We start from the raw sequence: 17,190 nt of genomic DNA, 5'->3' as shown, positions 1-17,190 counted from the left end.
TCACCCCCGAGGAAGCGATCAGATGCTAGGTCTGAATTCCCAGGGTGAGATGCCTTAATAAGACTCCATGTGTATTCAGACTGAAATACAAACCCAGCAAGTAACTGTAATGCCTCTGAAGCGTTTCATCAAATCACCCCGTAAAAGGTGGATGACGAGCGAATGCAGCATTAGAACAGCGGTACAATAAACAGATTTGTCAGTAAAATGGCTTTCTAATGGCAACCATCGGTCTTTTATCTGAAACATTAACCAGGGCCTGTTCTCTTGTTCCATTTCAGAGCTTCAGCGAGAAGGAAGCATAGAGACACTGAGTAACAGTTCTGGTTCCACCAGCGGAAGCATTCCTCGCAACTTTGATGGTTATAGATCACCCCTCCCGACAAACGAAAACCAGCCGCTAAGTCTTTTCCCTACAGGATTCCCTTAATTTAGCCAAACATACAAGGAGAGATTCAGACTGGCTAACCAAGTGTCGCTCCATCTAAACAGTTTTGATGTGTATGTCACCCACCGGTTAGCTGCCACGCTGGATGGTTCTCGTTACACTAATAAATATCGACAACTCTTCTGCTTAAAATCTTCCTACCATATGTTGACAAAATATTGAGTTTGTTTTCCTGTGCAATATTGATAAGAGGAGACTTTTTTCCTTACAGTTTTGTGGCTTCTCTTTGGTGTGTTCAGGAAGAGACCGTTTAGAGGAGAAATGCTTTTAGAACTATTTTGGGTTGAGCACATGATTTTACAACCCTTGCCTACGTTTTCATGTTTAAAAAGGGGCATCTACAGAACTTTGGGGTGACTAAGCCATTCAGCTGGTGAATTCGATTGTTGGCAAAACTGAGGAGCATTGAAGAAGGAACTGATGGGAGTGAAAACTTGAGGACTGTCTACAAGACAAATGGCGAATAGGGCTGATATGTTATTACTTGGTTTTTGCATCTCTTTGCAGTTCCTCCTTTGGTTCCCTGCTGATATTAATTGATGCCAGGAGTATTACAAGTGAAGAAGTTTCTTTTTGTTCTTGGGAGGAATTATCTTTATTGATCCAGTTTTATTCTAGTCATGTATTTTAGAAATGTACTTAATTGACTAAAAGTCATAAATATCTCATATTCAGTTATAAAAATTGTTCACTGGAATGCCAATAGCTGTCCCAATGTGCATGTGTCATTGAATAAATCGAAGTTCAAACAAACCCACTTTAATGTCAGTGTTCCCGTGGTGTTAGTAAGGATGTATGTCTGCTCCATATATATTCCTGTACCAAATAGTATGTGTGTATTTACCAGCATTAAGACTTGCCAGCAGTGTTCCTTGTAAGTCGAGTGCTTGGGCGGCCACACAGGAGCGATTAAAATGCCACCCAGCTAATTAGTGGAGCCCACTGCCTCCATTTGTTTTTATTCGTGGTGCACATCTGCACATGCCTGGGTGCACATAACAAAATGTATTCTGCACACACATGGAAAAATTAGAGGGAACATTGCTTTCCAGGCCTTAATTAAACCCACCTACAAGCACCAAACTCGATCTGTTGCATTCTTAACTGTTAGCCATTGATGCCAGTTCACACTTTTCAAAATGGATGGCTTAAATTAGGCACCTGGCATCAACACGTGTACCAGCTCCCGCCTGCCCCCCTCACCCTCCACACGCCTGCCTATCAGAGGCAGCTGTATGGAGCGCAGGAGACAGGTAGCGCTGCAGAAGCTAGTGCTCTTGGGGAGCTGGCTTAAAAGCCAGCTCTGCACAGGCACCAGCTCCTGCCTCCCCCACCCTTGCTGCCTCTGATACAGAGGCAGCAAGGCGGGCGGGGAGGGTGGAGTGCTTGAAGTTGTTTGGATTCATTGATAAGCTCAGGCTTATTGGTTAATCATTTAAACAACTAAAACTAACATCCCTCGTTGGTTCTCTGTTCTTTAGTTTTAATACAGAAAGTTATTTTCTTTTAATAATCTCAGTGGGCGCATGTTACGTATTCACAGCCATAACCTGCAGCACGGGCTGTACCGCATGCATGTACCTCTTTTGCGCTTCCATAAGATCTGAGCCAGGAAACTCCATGACGAGACCTTTGCGGAGTTTCCACTGAATAATTCTCGTCGGAGGGGAAGGCTTGGCATGTGAAGGGGTCACAGGCCAATCTTCACGGACTGTAGGCACGTCCACAAGAGCAAAGAGAGCATTGCCGGTCTCTCCTCGGCTGACTTCTGCTGGTTTCAGTGCAGGCGCTGTGACTCAGACAAGAGCTATGCTGATTTACATTCGCTGTGAGGGCCTGCTCTCTGGTTTTGGGCTAGTGACAGCAGCACCGTCCCTTAACATCTATGGCATCAGATTAAAGCATTAAGTATAAAATGAAAGAGGCTGCAAAGCCATATAATACACAGATATTAGTAGGAAAAAATTCTAGTCACTGCCCCGTAGCCACAGAAACCTCACGATTTCAACTAATTTTGTTTTTAAGAAGTAGAAACCCAGAAGGGACTAACAGCTTATGAAATTTCCTTCTGACTGCTGCTTTTGAATATAACCCATTTTGAGTCATGGAAATGAAAGGAAACTCTCTAAACCCACCAATCTTTTTGCACTCTCACAGCTTAAAAACAACCACATCGACTGATGCGAAATTGACTGTCTTCTTCCTTAGCCCCAATCCCCAAATGCCAAAAATCAAATTCACGCTCAGGCTCAATTTTTTTCCCCCCAGACTGCCAAACCTCTAATTCACAGAAGATTTTTTTTTTCTGTCTTAGAAACGACTACGCAATCATAGAATCCTAGAACTGGAAGGGATCTCAAGAGATTGGCATGTCCAGTCCCCTGTCCTCACGGCAGGATGTGGTTCCCAAACTTTTCAGCATCACGCCCCCTTTTTGATTTTTGAAAAAAAAATCCCACACGCACACCCAAAAAAAGCAGCAAAACTTGTTGAGCAAAAAAAAAAAGGGGGGGACGACTGACCAAGGCAGCAAAACTTGATGGGGGGGGAGGGGCTGGGTTGAATTTCTTCAAGCCCCCCAAAGGGGTACCCCCCCCCCCGTTTGGGAACCCATGGATCATCCTTGCTAGATGGCTATCCAACCTGCTCTCAAATATCTGCAGTGACAGAGATTCCACAACCTCCCTGGGCAATTTATTCCAGGGTTTAACCACCCTGACAGATAGGAAGTTTTTCCTAATGTCCAACCTAAACCTCCCTTGCTGCAATTTAAGCCCATTGCTTCTTGTCCTATCCTCAGAGGCCAAGGAGAACAATTTTTCTCCCTCCTCCTTGTAACACCCTTTTAGATACTTGAAAACTGCTCTCCTGTCCCCTCTCAGTGTTCTCCTTTCTAAACTAAACAAGCCCAATTCTTTCAGTCTTCCCTCATAGGTCATGTTTTCTAGGCCTTTAATAATTTTTGTTGCTCTTCTCTGGACCTTCTCCAGTTTCTCCACATCTTTCTAGTTATGCATCCACCTTATAGTAGCCCCATCTAGGTTGTATTTCCCTAGTTTATTGATAAGAAGGTCATGCAATGGGAGTTATCAGAAAAATGTCAGGTGTTGAACCAGTCTCTAGTCATTTCTTTTTCTGGCAAAAACTCTCTTTTGAATCAGTAGGTGTTTGCTTGTGTCTTTTGAGAGGAAGTCCTTGCAGATCTGGCCCAATTGCTATGCTACCAGGCTCTGCTGGGCTGCTGCATTTCTTTTATGGCTGTCAAATAATGGATTGAACTAAAAAGCAAATTAGGCTCGGCCTGGCAGTGAGAACAAATGGGCCCATCAGGTCAAGTCAGTCCACACCACTTAGGATTTTTCCCACGGTTCAAGCCAAGGTCAGTTCCAGATTAACACAGGCAGAAGGAATCGGATTGTCACCGGGATTCGTGTTGCTTTTCAGGCTTTCCAAAGAACGGCCGTAAGGGACAAGGGTCTCCTAAGGAAGGCAACTGCTGGAGTCTCACACAACCTGGTTGCTCGTACTTTGTGAACTCCAAGTAGGAGAGTGCATAACGCAGAGGGGTGTCACTGGGAATGTGGTGTGTTGTTGGCAGACATTAAATCACTTTTTATAAGTGCAGCAATATAGCCATGTGGAAATTCCTAGTATCTTCAGCAACACACTAATGCAATACTTTAAAAGCAAGTTTTAAACCAGGGGTGGGGAACCTCCGGCCGGGGAGCTGGATGTGTCGTCCTCCCTCCCCCCCATATTGGGGAGCTATGGGAGTGCCCCATTGCAAGGCTTGGGCACACAAAAGCTACCAGGTGTGGGAGGGGAATGCGGGACGTGTCTTTCTCCTCAGTCAGGGGCCACGTCAGTGAGGGTTGGGTTTTGCTTTGGGGGGGTTGTTGGTTGGTTGATGGTTTTTTGTGCTTCTCACTTGTTTGCAGCCCGCAACTGATTTTTCTGTGGGTCAGTAACCCCCAACCCAAAAAAGATTCCCCACCCCTGGAATGCCCCAATGCGGTCCCCTGTGCACCTGCCGAGTGACCAGGGCCGGCCCAAGACATTCTTGCACCCCGGGCTCCAGGTCCGCGGCACATGTGCACCTGCCCCGGGTGTGTGGCGCATGCGTGGCCCCGCCCTATAGCACCCAGCAGCCCCAAAAGGTTGGGGACCACTGCTGTGGACTGACAGAGTCCCTTCAGGAACTGACAGCATTTACCTGCGGTTGGCACATGCCCGTTAAATGGCTCCATTGTCGCATGAGTGGCTCTTCCACAGGGTCGATGTTCTGCTGACAGGTCGGGCCGGCGTCTCCACTTTTAAATTGACAAGACCCTCTCCGGAGGCAGCAGAGCCCCAGAACAGGGACAGGAGGAAGCAGGTGATTGGACATGAAGACCCAGCGGTGTCCCAAATTATCAGGTGCCCTGTGCAGCTGCGTATGCTGCATACAGGTAAGGACGGCGCCAGCTGCAGCTACGCCACCGTTATCTAGACCAGTGGTTTGCAAAGTGTGGTCTGTCTTGCAGGTGGGCCGTGGGTTCGGGCCTTTCCCCCCCCCCCTGCAGCAGGGAACCTGCACTGGAACTCCAGCCTGCTCTCCCTCCCCCTGCGAGGTTGGGGCATGAGCACTGGTTCTAGCCTCGCAGGTCAGATCTGGCTTGCGGGGGAAGGAAGAGGCTCCGTGTGCTGCTGCTCCCTCTCCCCCCGGCTGGGGGAACAGCAGCACGAGAAACTACGTGCCTGGAGGCTTTCCCTGCTACTCCCATTGGCCGGAATCACAGCCAATGGGAGCAGCAGAAGGCAGTGCCTGGGAGGGGTGGGTGGTGCGGAGCCAGGTAATGGTCCCCATCCACCTCCTGCCAAGACCTCACACCCCAGCCCGCTCCTTTACCCTCCATTTCTCCCTCCCAGACTCGCCACCTTCAGCCTGCTCCTGCACCCTACCTCCCACCCAGACCCCATACTCCTCACCCCCCTCTTGCACCCATTTTTTGATCATGGATGGCTGGCGGTCCGTGGAAAGGTCTGCATTGAGCGGGATGGGCCACGGGACAAAATGTTTGAGAACCACTGATACCGATGCTTTGTACATCAACTTTCCGAGTGATATAGTTAATATCCGTGAGAGAAGGTGGCTTGGTCCATGGCAGAATTCTCACATCGACCTAGCTGCCACTCTGCCAGTGGGTAGGTCAATCTAACCCTGGTGCTTAGGGTGAAATTGCTCACAGCCCCTTTTGACGGAGCTAGGTCGACCTCCCGTGGCCGAAGACCGGGCTCTTACACTGTCAGCGCTGGAGGACCAGGACTCTTATTGGTTGGCACATTTGAACCATTGAACAATTGAGCCCTTAAGGTAGAATTCTGGGCCCATCATTGTCAAAGGAGGTTTGGCCATTCATGTCAGTGGCGTCCAAATTGCACTTTCAGGGCCTGATCCGATGCCCTTTAAAGGAAGGTGGAAAAACTCCCCTGGACATCAGGGGGGTTGGATCAGAGCCTTCTAGCGCAAATGTAAACCATCTACAGCGTGTTTCTGAAGGGCTGTGTCTTCAGACAATGAGGCTCGCAGGCTGTGACACGCAGAATTGCTGGGCCTCAGCCTCAACTGCCATCTCGCGAGGAGTCCAAAAGACCTGCTGGACTTGCAGATTTTTAAACTGCTTCCAGTAGTAGTCACCAGTGGCCCTCCTGCTGAGTTCAAAAGGCAGAATGTCCCATTTAAAGCGGGACTGCTTATATATCATCCTTAGTATAAAGTGAAGCCCTTCTATTAAAGTCGGGGTTGGATTTCATGAATTAACATGAAATATTGCTTTCTTATTCTACCCTGGTTCCTGTAATAAACGTGATGGTGTATTGCACGTAAATCATATCGGGGGATCATTTCACTGCAGACATACTGGAAAGAAAAAGATCCTCCAAATGTGGCAGTTTGAAGTTCAAATTCACTTTGTTATAGATTTAGTATGAGACTCAGGCCTCAACATGACCAGCAGAGTCAAAGCTGCAAAGTGCCACATTTGAACACACACACGAAATGATTACAAAAAAACCGTTTTTTTAGAAAAGAGCATCGTTAGGGCCAGGTTCACCCGTTTGCTTGGGCTGCTTTACACCAGGGAGCGGATAGAAACCCTGCTTAATTGGGTGGTTAGGCCATGTTTACTGCTGCTTGCATTGCTGGAATAGCACAATACTGCCAAAGCAAACCAGTCACTCCGGCCCATAATAATCAGCACTGAGAAATGGTGAGCTCCAAATACATTGCTCCAAGTGCAGGTAACAAAGCGAGTTAAAGATGAAGATTGCTGGTACTGGAGCTTCTCAAGTACTTCAGTCGACAAAATGAACTGACCAAGTACAAAGGTCTCAGAAATGTGTACACAATGGCTACGTCTAGACTGGCGTGATTTTCCTCAAATGCTTTTAACGGAAAAGTTTTCCGTTAAAAGCATTTGCGGAAAAGCACGTCTAGATTGGCACGGACGCTTTTCCGCAAAAGCACTTTTTGTGGAAAAGCGTCCGTGCCAATCTAAATGCGCTTTTGCACAAAACAAATCTGAGTTGTCTACAGTGGCTCTGTTATGCAAAAGCTTTGCGCAAAAGGACTTTTGCCCGAACGGGAGCAGCATAGTATTTCCGCAAGAAGCACTGATTTCTTACATGAGATCTTCAGTGTTCTTGCGGAAATTCAAGCGGCCAGTGTAGACAGCTGGCAAGTTTTTCAGCCAAAGCAGCTGCTTTTGCGGAAAAGCTTGCCAGTCTAGACACAGCCAATGAGTTGGGCCCATTGAAAGTAACCCTGAAGATGGATCTTTGCTTTTGGCCGGGCGGGGGGAAGCATTGATATAAATGAACACAACCCAAACCTCTGTAAACACCCTGATAAATGTGTGTGTTGAAAACCATTTTATTAGGTTGTGCTTGGTGTTTTTATGCAAATCAAAACTATAGACAATTTTACAACACTTCTTGTATCTCTGGGCTTCTTGTATCTCTGCTTTGGAAAATAAAGAAACTTTGGCTTGTTTTGATGCAGGGTTTGCACCATTTCCTGTTGTCTTTGCATTATGCTCCTGAGCTATTGTAAAAATGTTCGGTATCTTCCTCTAGGTTGTAATCACGTCCCCCTAATATTGCACAGCTGGCAAGCACAGCTTTCAACGGACCCACTTCCAGTGAGCACGGAGGTGAAATGGGGTTTCGAACCGACAGCTGGGTTTGAATGTTAGAACAACAACTAAATTGGCTGAAAGTTGTCCAAACATGGAATAAAGTTCTGGAGCTGAAATTCTTTTGTCTTTGTTAGTCTGCGACAATTGTTCAAATGTTGAGTAGGAGGGAAACAAAGCAAAATACACAGACTAAATTGACAGTGTTTGTTTACACAAACGGGGAAAAGTCTGTGTGTGTAACTGATTCTCACCTTTATTAACCATGCACTAAAATGATGCTTTCCAACCAACGTTGCTTTCAATCACTCTCATCAAGTGTAATTAAAAGCCTACAAGATGACTTAATCCCCGTTTTCAGTTGTACATGGCACCTACCCCTTCCTCGGCATGGTTTTGTTCTCATGATTAATAATACTGCAGGGTAGTGACTGTTGGTTTGCATTTTTCAGGCCACTGTTACACCGGTTACAGGCTGGTACAGTGTGAGCCTGGTTTTTTTTCTCTCTCTCACACACACACACAGTACCAGCTTACAGAAGTGTTGTTAAATCCTGTCCATAATGCCAAAGAGTAAGGAATTAGGAACTCAAGGTGCTACGTTCCACAGGATTGCCTGTTCTCTAGGGAAAGAGGGCAGAAGGGCAGACAAAATGCATGCCTCACATTGTCAGAAAAAGCTATTCACCGAGCAAAGTGGCATATGTCGAATGAATGTGATTGCTGGGGCAAATAAGACAGACAGGGTTCAAGTCTGGTTTGACACCTCCCATGGCTGAGAGCTTGTTTGTCATGTGTCCGTTATCACCCTCTGAATAATCTATACCGTGAGCAAGCTCATCTTGGACTACGCAGATTTACTTGTGAATCCCTCTGGAAAACCTTCATGCTGCAACCCAGTTAAAATGAAGGAAAAAGTGCACTCTTTGCCCTGGGCTTTGGTGGACAGATTTGAGGCAAAGGGATTTTGTGAATTCATCCTACTCCTCCTAGAAAACTGTGCCTGGTCAATATAGTCCGGGTGACGCCTTAAAGGTTAATTGAATAAAGATGAACGTCGTGGCCGGAAGTCCATCAATGATTCAACACGTCTCGAAATCAAGTTGCCCTGCCGGTACTTTTCCCAACCTAAGGCTAAGAGATAAAAGTACATCTTCAACTCAGGCTCATTCCGCCTTGTCCTTCCAACAGGCAGGTCCTGTGATCATTATTAAGGCAAGCAGATGACAATTCCATCAGAAAAGAACCTTGCCGCCCATGAAAGTGAAGTGTGCACGTTAAAAATGGGTCTCCGTGGCCAACTCCTGAGCTGTCTTGTGTCCCTGTCAGAGGGGGAAGTGTTTTGTTCGAGCACTCTACAAATGCCTGAGTCAGTCTCAAAATTCCACTAGGGATGGAGGTTCAGATTGGGGAGTTCAGATCTGGGATTTTGATTCATTCCTGTCATGGAACGTTATGTCACTATTAATGTTAACCATCTACAGCACTGAAAATCTCTGCTTGTTTTACAACTATCAGTTAATAATGTTTTAGCAATACCCTCGTGAGGTGGGGAAGTATTATTCCCATTTTACAGATGAGCAAATTGAGGCATAGTCATGTGACTTGCCCAAAGTCACACTGGAAGTCAGTAACCAAATTAGAGTTAAAACCCAGGAATCCTTGTTCCCATACTATAAGATCTAGACCGGGGGTGGGAAACCTCAGGCCCGGGGGCCAGATGAGGCCCCCAGCTTGCCTGGATCTGGCCCCTGAGGCTCAGGGCTGGTGCTCCTTGGGGCTGGAGCACACAAAATCTGAAATGTGAAGAGTGTCTTTTTCCTTCTCAGTCGGGGGCCACATTGGAGAATGGGGATTTTTACTTCTCACTTGTGTGGTATGCAGGCCCCCGACTGATTTTCCTGTGGGCCAGCGGCCCCCGGCCCAAAAAAGGTTCCTCACCCCTGATCTAGACCATTTGATCACTAGTGCCTGAGAGTGATACAGGTATTACAAGATTCTTTTGTTTTAGTGTCTGTCCTGATAACATTTGGTAAGAAAATGTCGTGTGTTGTCTTTGCCACTTGCGACCTGAGCGTACATCAATCCCAGTTCATCCCTGATCAGTTATTTTCACTAATGTTTAATGCATCCTGATAGGCCCCAGATTATTCTTCTGCTTAATGAATTGGAGACATCAAGTCATGAGTGTGTTAGTGACAAAACCAACGCAACATCCCTGGGCTTTAATGTTACATTAATTCCTGGATGCACCTCTCTGTAGGTTACCGGGCAGATAATTTTCACTTTGATGATGTTCCCGCTAGAAAAAGTAGGGCCCATAAGTAGGCCTGATAAATTGAAATTTGTGGTTTGTTCTGCTCTTTATGTGGGAAACAGGGAGGGATTTAAACAAGGACCTGCAGAAAGTGCCAGTGGAAATGAATGGTTTTGTTTTCTTTTTATGTTATGAAATATATTGCCAGACAGGGCAGAGTTTCTAGGCAGCAGATTATTTATTACTGTTTCTTATTTATTTAATATTCATCTTGCTGGATCCAAAGCCCACTAAAACCAGTGGGAGTCTTTCTCTTGACTTCGGCGGACTTTGGATCAAGGCTGAAGAGCCGATCTAGCCGGATTCAGGCCTGCACGCCACAGCTCCAGAGACTCACGTCCCTCTATCCACAGCACAAGTGCAACGCGGCAAGAACGGATGCCAGTTTTCTGACCACTGATTCCTTAACAATGTATCTCAGCCTTGGCCTGGAGCAACCGCCTCTAGTCTCAAAGGCACGATCCATCCTAGCTCCTCTACAAAGAACGGGTGTCAGCTAACACCACTTGTAAGAGTTGATTTTATGATGGGAACACCTGCTCATCAAGAAGTGCATTGCAACCCCTACCACAGTTGCGATGGGATTTATTTTGCCAGGGTCTTTGCTGATGACTAACCTGACAATACATGCGGCTATACACTCAGTTTTGCAATCCAGCCTGTGGCCTGGTCTACCCTACAGTGGAAGGTCGAAATAAAACACGTAACTCCTGCTACGTTCATTACGGAGCTGGAGGCGGTGGATCTTAAATCGTGTTTCCCCACCCGTGTTTACTCTCGTCGGTTTCCCTTATGCCTCACAAAAGAAGGAGTACCAGATGCTGGCCAGAGCAGCCCTCAGCATTTGATTTACAGGTCCATATCTGACCGGCAAAATCAAACACCAGAAGATCGACCTCTGGAGTGTTGATCTGCCGTGTAGTGTAGATGTGGCCTAAGCGAAGTAAAATCCGTATTGCACCAAGGCACTACGTTGGTGCAGTTGGAGGGACGGGTAGAGGAAGGATGTGGACAGCACAGGAAGAACTTCTCCAAGGCAAGCAAGTGTAGGACCAGATTTTCTAAGTCAATGGAGCCTGGTCCACCAGCTGAGAAATCTGGCCCAATCGGCAGCAGAACACAAATGATTGCCTTGGCCATGGAGACTCGTAACCCACGTCAGACCAGTCTCTTCCTCCTCCTCGAAGAAAGGGTGGACATTACTGCTCCCATCTCTCTCTCTCTTGCATTCTTGCAGTGGGATGAAAGCAGTGTTCCCTGTAAGTTGGGCACTTTGGTGGCCTCTCAAGAGAGAGTCTAGCGCTGCACCGCTGGGTTTGTGTTTTTCTGTGTGGTACACATTCAAACACACCTAGGTGCGCGTAACAAAATTTATTCTGCACATGGATGGAAAAAAATCCACCTATGGATGAAACTAATTAGCAGGAACACTGGGTGAAAGGTGGTCATGGACCTAGGTGGGAAAGGAACGCCTGACCCGAATTCCTCTCTTCCCTCCCACTTCTGGCAGCAAGAGGCCTCGCATTGGCTGGAAGCCATGCGTAGCGTTACAGCCTGACATGGCAAACTGGGCCCAGGGAGCAGAGCGCCTCTGAAGTCATTGGAAGCCGCAAATGCTCAGCACTTCATAGGAGGCACTCAGTACCTTGCAGAATCCAGCTCTTTGGGTGAAAAAAGCTCCCTCCATCCGATAATCTAACAATGCAACTCCTAAGGCCACCTCCCATCTTGAGCTAAAGCTACATGTCATCAGGGTAGAGCACAGCGCAGCGACACAACTACAGCTCTGGCCTAATCAGCTTAAGACACCCATTGAAGTTAGTGGGAATGGTGCCCCTTTGACCAGCGCGGGTCATTCCTACGAAACAGACCAGGCCATCTCGCAGTGGAATCAGGTGTTTAAAAAGCAGCCAACATAAAAGCTTTCATCACAGGGGATGCATACTGTGAAAATGTGGCCTGAGTGATAAACCTTGCTCCATGGAGAGCCTTCTGGAGTCTGGGTTATCTAAGAGTCCCGCAAGCCCAGCAGTGTGAGCTAGCTAATCAGAGCTGAGAAGTGACAGCTCCTGCCCTTGTAATCAGCCAAGTACCAGTAATCACAGCCACGCCCTGGCCCCAAGTGGGAAAGGGCGGATTCATATTAACCCTGAGAAGAAAGCTTGAGGAGTCAATAACAATGTCGGCAAACAGCCATTGGTTCTCATCAAAGGAAACCATGTAACTCTCTCGGCTGCTGCATTTAGTTTCCAAAAGATCTGACCCACTTGGAGTCCGGGGCTACTATTGCTACTTGTGGATCCGTGTGAACGACCAGGGCTTTTTTGCTTCAGTGGCCAAACCAAAACGTAATAGTAGTTGGGGGGGGGGGGGGGGGAGTTAAGTGTTTCAGGTGGTGCTGAAATGAAACATTTTCCACAAAATGAAAAAGTGGGGAAAAATGAGTTGGGGGTTGAACAAAGCATTGTGTTTCCATTTTGAAGATGTTATGATGTTTTCAGGGTTTGTTTTTTTTAATCAAATGGAGAGATGTTTCGAAAGAACACACCTTTCTGAAATGAAAAGTTGCAACATTTCATTTTGGAAATGCCCGAAGGAACTCTTCCAAATGTTTCTTCTTTTTTCTCAACTGAAACACTCGGCCAAAATCAACCCACATTCATAAACTGGTTCAGTTAAGCCAACGCTGCATTTTATTTAAGTTAAATTATTTATTTATTTGACAAAAAAATATTTGCTTGAAAAATGTTGCCCTTCTCTAGTAAAGTTGGTCACAGGAGATCAGTGAATCTGGGTATCGTGTGTGTGTGATTATTACTGTAGGCATTAGAATAAGGATGCCACATAACTTACTTTTCTGGTAATTTGTGCCTTTCCAGTCTGGCTCCTTCATTTGTTTTTCTTGCCCACCGGTTACACTTTCTCGTAACCTTAATAAGCGTCTTCCTCCTGTGAGTCTGTGCAGCACCTAACACAATGGGGTGGGTTTTGGTTGAAGCCCCGAGAGGCCATGTAATAATAGCCAACAAAGGCCCACATAAAACAGCGTAGCAATTTTGAATTTTCTGAGGCACTTCAAAGTTGTTTTGAATGTTCTTAAGTGCAAATACTAAGACTAGTCACAGGCCAGTTATATAGCTAACAGTAATTTGACGTTAATTTCTAATTAACACAGTTTAATCAACCCCTCCACCTCCACATATCATCCCATTAAAATCCAATCTATAATGAGGAGAAGAATTTTTAAAAATAATAGCGCTTGTAAAACATGAACTAGTAACGACTCAAACCACAATATTGTTTCCCTTGTATAGACGGTAATTGCTTTCCTTCAGGTAGTTACACAAAACATTGCTAGAAATATACTAAAAGCCATTTACTAACAGCGCACCGTCCCTAGGAGAGTATCTATATTACTGCTTGGCGTGAATCTATAGCCAATTTAAAAACAGATGTAGAATGTTAACGTTACACCGACAGGCGGAACTGAACCTGGGACCTGTGGCGTGCAGGGCATGAGCCTCTAGGCTTGAGCTAAAAGCCAGCTGCTTCTCAATGAAGGCTGGAGAGTAAACGCCTCCTCTCTCTCTGTAATTTAGTAATTTTGAAATACTTTCTAGTGTGGACATGTCTTAATAATGCCCCGTTTAACAAATGTGCACTAGTGTGTCCACACTACGGGGAAGCCTCGAAATTAGTCTGAGGCCGGCTCCAATAATGTGGACGCGATCCCTCAGACTTGGAAGCACTGGGGAGTAATTAGGTTCAAATGACTCTGGGACGTTGTTATTTTGAAATAGCAGCCCCGGCGCATCCACACTACTATTTCAAAATAACTATTTCGGACTACGCGTTACTCCTGATGAAAAGCAGGAGTACAGATTTTCTAATTCTGTGGCCCGTTATTTTGAAATAACGGGTTTGGTGATGTGGACACTCCGCGTATAAATTCAACCACTGGGGGGGGGGGGGTATTTCAAAATAAAATCCTAATGTAGACCAGGACTAAGTGGTCTAATTGCTGCTACATGAGACAGTGAATGACGCCCATCAGGGGTGTGGGTTACATGAGAGTTCTGAGTGGGCAGGATCTAGCACCGGATACCAGAAACTCCTGAGCTTGGATCCTGTCTCTTCGCTCCCTGCCCTGTAGCAAGTTGCTTCATCTCTCCCCACCATCTCCTTAACATGTGAAAAATGCTGGTTCGTGTCTGCTTCCTTGTTGCGTAAGAAGATAACCAGACCACCACATTAAACCGAGACAATGGCATTGTGGGTTTGGATCCAGACATTGTCAGAAAGCATTACAATATGTGAGTCTCGTTCCTGGGACCACACCACTGACATGTTTTAAAAGGGAAGACGTGTGTCCCTGAATTCCCCTCGCAACGACATTAATAACCCAGTAAAAGACCCTAGCCAGAGAAAGGCTAATAGTTATATTAAATTACATTAATTCTCAGCAGTTCCCTTGATAGTTGATGGCTTAAGCCAATATGCTTTCAAAAAAACCAACAAGCGAGCGCATTAACGTTCAGACAATCTGGGAAACGACTTTGGCAAGTCTCGGCTGCAGCCGGAAGGTTGTGAGCCAGATTCTGGCCAGCCACTGCAGCCCCTGAAATGCGGAGCAGAAGCTGGTTGCTTTCATCCAGCTTCCTCCCCGAGTTGTGGAGGGAACTGCTTTGCAGGTATTCAGGGGCTTCATCACGGAGAGAACGGGACCACAGGAAAACGGGGCCTTTTCTGCTCCTTCCCTGCCATCGTCCTTCTAAAGAAACCACCTCTGGACTTCGGTTTACAGGGAACTCCCTTGTGTTTCTCGGCAGCTGGACCCACAAAGCGGGAAAGTCATTTCCCCACCGATACAATTGCCAGGAAGATGCAATTCCTCTTTAAATTATTCTTATTCTAAGCAGTTCAGTGTTCAAGTGAGTTTATGCAGGACTGGGCTCATAGTGTCACCCCACCTTTTCACTCGGCATAAGCCACACCCTTTAAATCAGGGGTGGGGAACATAGGGCCCAGTGGCCAAATCCGGCCCCCAACTTGCCTGGCTCCAGACCCCAATGCTTGGGACTTTCCCCCCAGGATTGAGGCGTCCACACTGGTGCTCCAGCCTCATGCTCCGCCTACCCCGCACTGCCCTCCATAGGGCTGGAGCACCAGCACCGGCTCCTTGCTGTAGGGGGAGAAGCCCTAAGCCTTGTAGGCTGGAGTCAGGCAAACCAGGGTCGGATCCGATCCACAGCTCCGCCCAGCAAGGGGAGGTAGTGGCTCTAGTTGCTGCCGCTCTCCCTCCCCCGAGCAGGTGCAGTAAAGTGATGCCTGGCGGCTTTTCCCCACGACCACTATCAACAGTGGTGAAGTGACCCCCCTACAAAAAGTATTGCCTACCCCTGATTTACACCATCCCTGACAAGCATCTGTCTAACCTGCTTTTTAAAATCTCCACTGACGGAGATTCCACAACCTCCCTAGGCAACTTATTCCAGTGTTTAACTACCCTGACAGGAAGTTTTTTTAAATGTCCAACCTACACGCCCTTGCTGCAATTTAAGCCCCTTGCTTCTTGCCCTATCCTCAGAGGCTAAGGAGAACAATTTTTCTCCCTCCTCCTTGTTAAATGTTTATGTACTTGAAAACAGCTGTCATGTCCCCTCCCAGCCTTCTCCTTTCCAGATTAAACAAATCCAATTTTTTTTTCAGTCTTGCCTCAGAGGTCCTGTTTCTAGGCCTTGAACCATTTTTGTTGCTCTTCTCTGGACTTTCTCCAATTTGTCCACATCTTTCTTGAAATGTGGTGCCCAGAACAGGACACGATACTCCAGCTGAGCCCTAATCATCAGTGCAGAGCAGAAGAATTACTTCTCGCGTCTTTCTTACAACACTCTTGCTGTAACACATCGCAGAAGGATGTTTGGGGGGGTTGCAACAGTGTCACGCTGTTGACTCATATTTAGCTTGTGGTCCACAATGACCCCTTGATCCCGTCAGCCTTCCTAGACAGTCTCTTCCCATTCTGTATGTGTGAAAGCCTACGTCGACGCTGCACTGTAGTTCAAAATAAGATTCGCAATTTGCGTAGCTCAAATTGCGAATCTTATTTCAATCTTATTTTGAAATAATTTATTTCATAATTTGGGCCATCTACACCGCACCAAATTTTGAGATAACGTGCTATTTTGAAACATCCCTTACTCCTCGTGGAATGAGGTTTACAGGGACGTTGGAATAGTGAGCCCGAAATAACAGGTTTACTGTTAAGACACAGGATAGCTATTTCAGGATACTCCAGCATCCCAAAATAGCGTTACAGTGTAGACTTAGCCAAACTGATTCCTTCCTAAGTGGAGCACTTTGCATTTGTCCTTATTCAAGTTTCTCCAGATCAATGGTCCCCAACCTTTTGGGGCTGCTGGGCGCCCGGGGGCAGGGCCGCACATGTGCTGTGCATCTGGGGGCAGGGCCGCATATACACCACATGCCTGGGGCGGGGGCTGCACATGTGCCATGCACCCGGGTCCTGGGGCACAAGAATGGCTCGGGCTGGCCCTGATCACTTGGCGGGCGCACATAAATGCCCCGCGGGCACCGCGTTGGAGACCGCTGCTCCAGATCATTTTGAATGTAAACCCAATCCTCCGAAGCACTTGCAACCCCTCCCAGCTTGGGATCATCTGCAAACTTTGTGGCTATGTCCAGACTGGCGTGATTTTCCACAAATGCTTTTAACGGAAAAGTTTTCTGTTAAAAGCATTTGCGGAAAAGCGCGTCTAGATTGGCACGGACGCTTTTCCGCAAAAGCACTTTTTGAGGAAAAGCGTCCGTGCCGATCTAGACGCGCTTTTGTGCAAAAAAGCCCCAATCGCCATTTTCGCAATCAGGGATTTTTTGCGCAAAACAAAGCTGAGCTGTCTACACTGGCCCTTTTGCGCAAAAGCTTTGCGCAAAAGGGATTTTTGCCCGAATGGGAGCAGCATAGTATTTCCGCAAGAAGCACTGATTTCAAACAGTAGGAAGTCAGTGCTTTTGCGGAAATTCAAGCGGACAGTGTAGACAGCTGACAAGTTTTTCAGCAAAAGCAGCTGCTTTTGCGGAAAAACTTGCCAGTCTAGACACAGCCTGGCTACGTCTACACTGGCATGATTTTCCGAAAATGCTTTTAACAGAAAACTTTTCCGTTAAAAGCATTTGCGGAAAAGTACATCTAGATTGGCAGGACGCTTTTCCACAAAAACACTTTTTGCGGA

General features: G+C 46.7%; 1 protein-coding gene and 1 long non-coding RNA gene across 11 annotated transcripts in view; one reads left to right on the top strand and one right to left on the bottom strand.

Annotated features, from left to right (window-relative positions):
* BCAS3 (BCAS3 microtubule associated cell migration factor) overlaps positions 1-1,205 on the top strand; it is a 593,281-nt gene extending 592,076 nt beyond the window's left edge. For 8 of the 9 annotated variants that reach the window (XM_075904719.1, XM_014581354.3, XM_075904717.1 and 5 more), the window contains one exon: positions 282-1,205. In XM_075904719.1, coding sequence (XP_075760834.1) covers positions 282-430 — 149 coding nt within the window. In that variant the 3' untranslated portion in view covers positions 431-1,205. The remainder of the gene's footprint in view (positions 1-281) is intronic. The other variant, XM_014581355.3, reaches the window with a different exon arrangement.
* Positions 1-17,190, bottom strand: part of LOC142819247 (uncharacterized) — a 64,501-nt gene that overhangs the window by 32,060 nt on the left and 15,251 nt on the right. The window contains exon 3 of one of the 2 annotated variants that reach the window (XR_012897061.1): positions 6,948-12,905. The exons of the other annotated variant lie outside the window; for it this stretch is intronic. This is a non-coding gene — a long non-coding RNA (uncharacterized LOC142819247). Of the gene's footprint in view, positions 1-6,947; positions 12,906-17,190 lie in introns of those variants that run through there. 2 annotated transcript variants of the gene reach the window in all.

Source organism: Pelodiscus sinensis, chromosome 21, assembly GCF_049634645.1.
Source record: "Pelodiscus sinensis isolate JC-2024 chromosome 21, ASM4963464v1, whole genome shotgun sequence".
NCBI classification, from domain to species: domain Eukaryota; kingdom Metazoa; phylum Chordata; order Testudines; family Trionychidae; genus Pelodiscus; species Pelodiscus sinensis.
The sequence above is the reverse complement of the archived record's forward strand: the minus strand, read 5'-3'. Positions and strand labels throughout refer to the sequence as shown.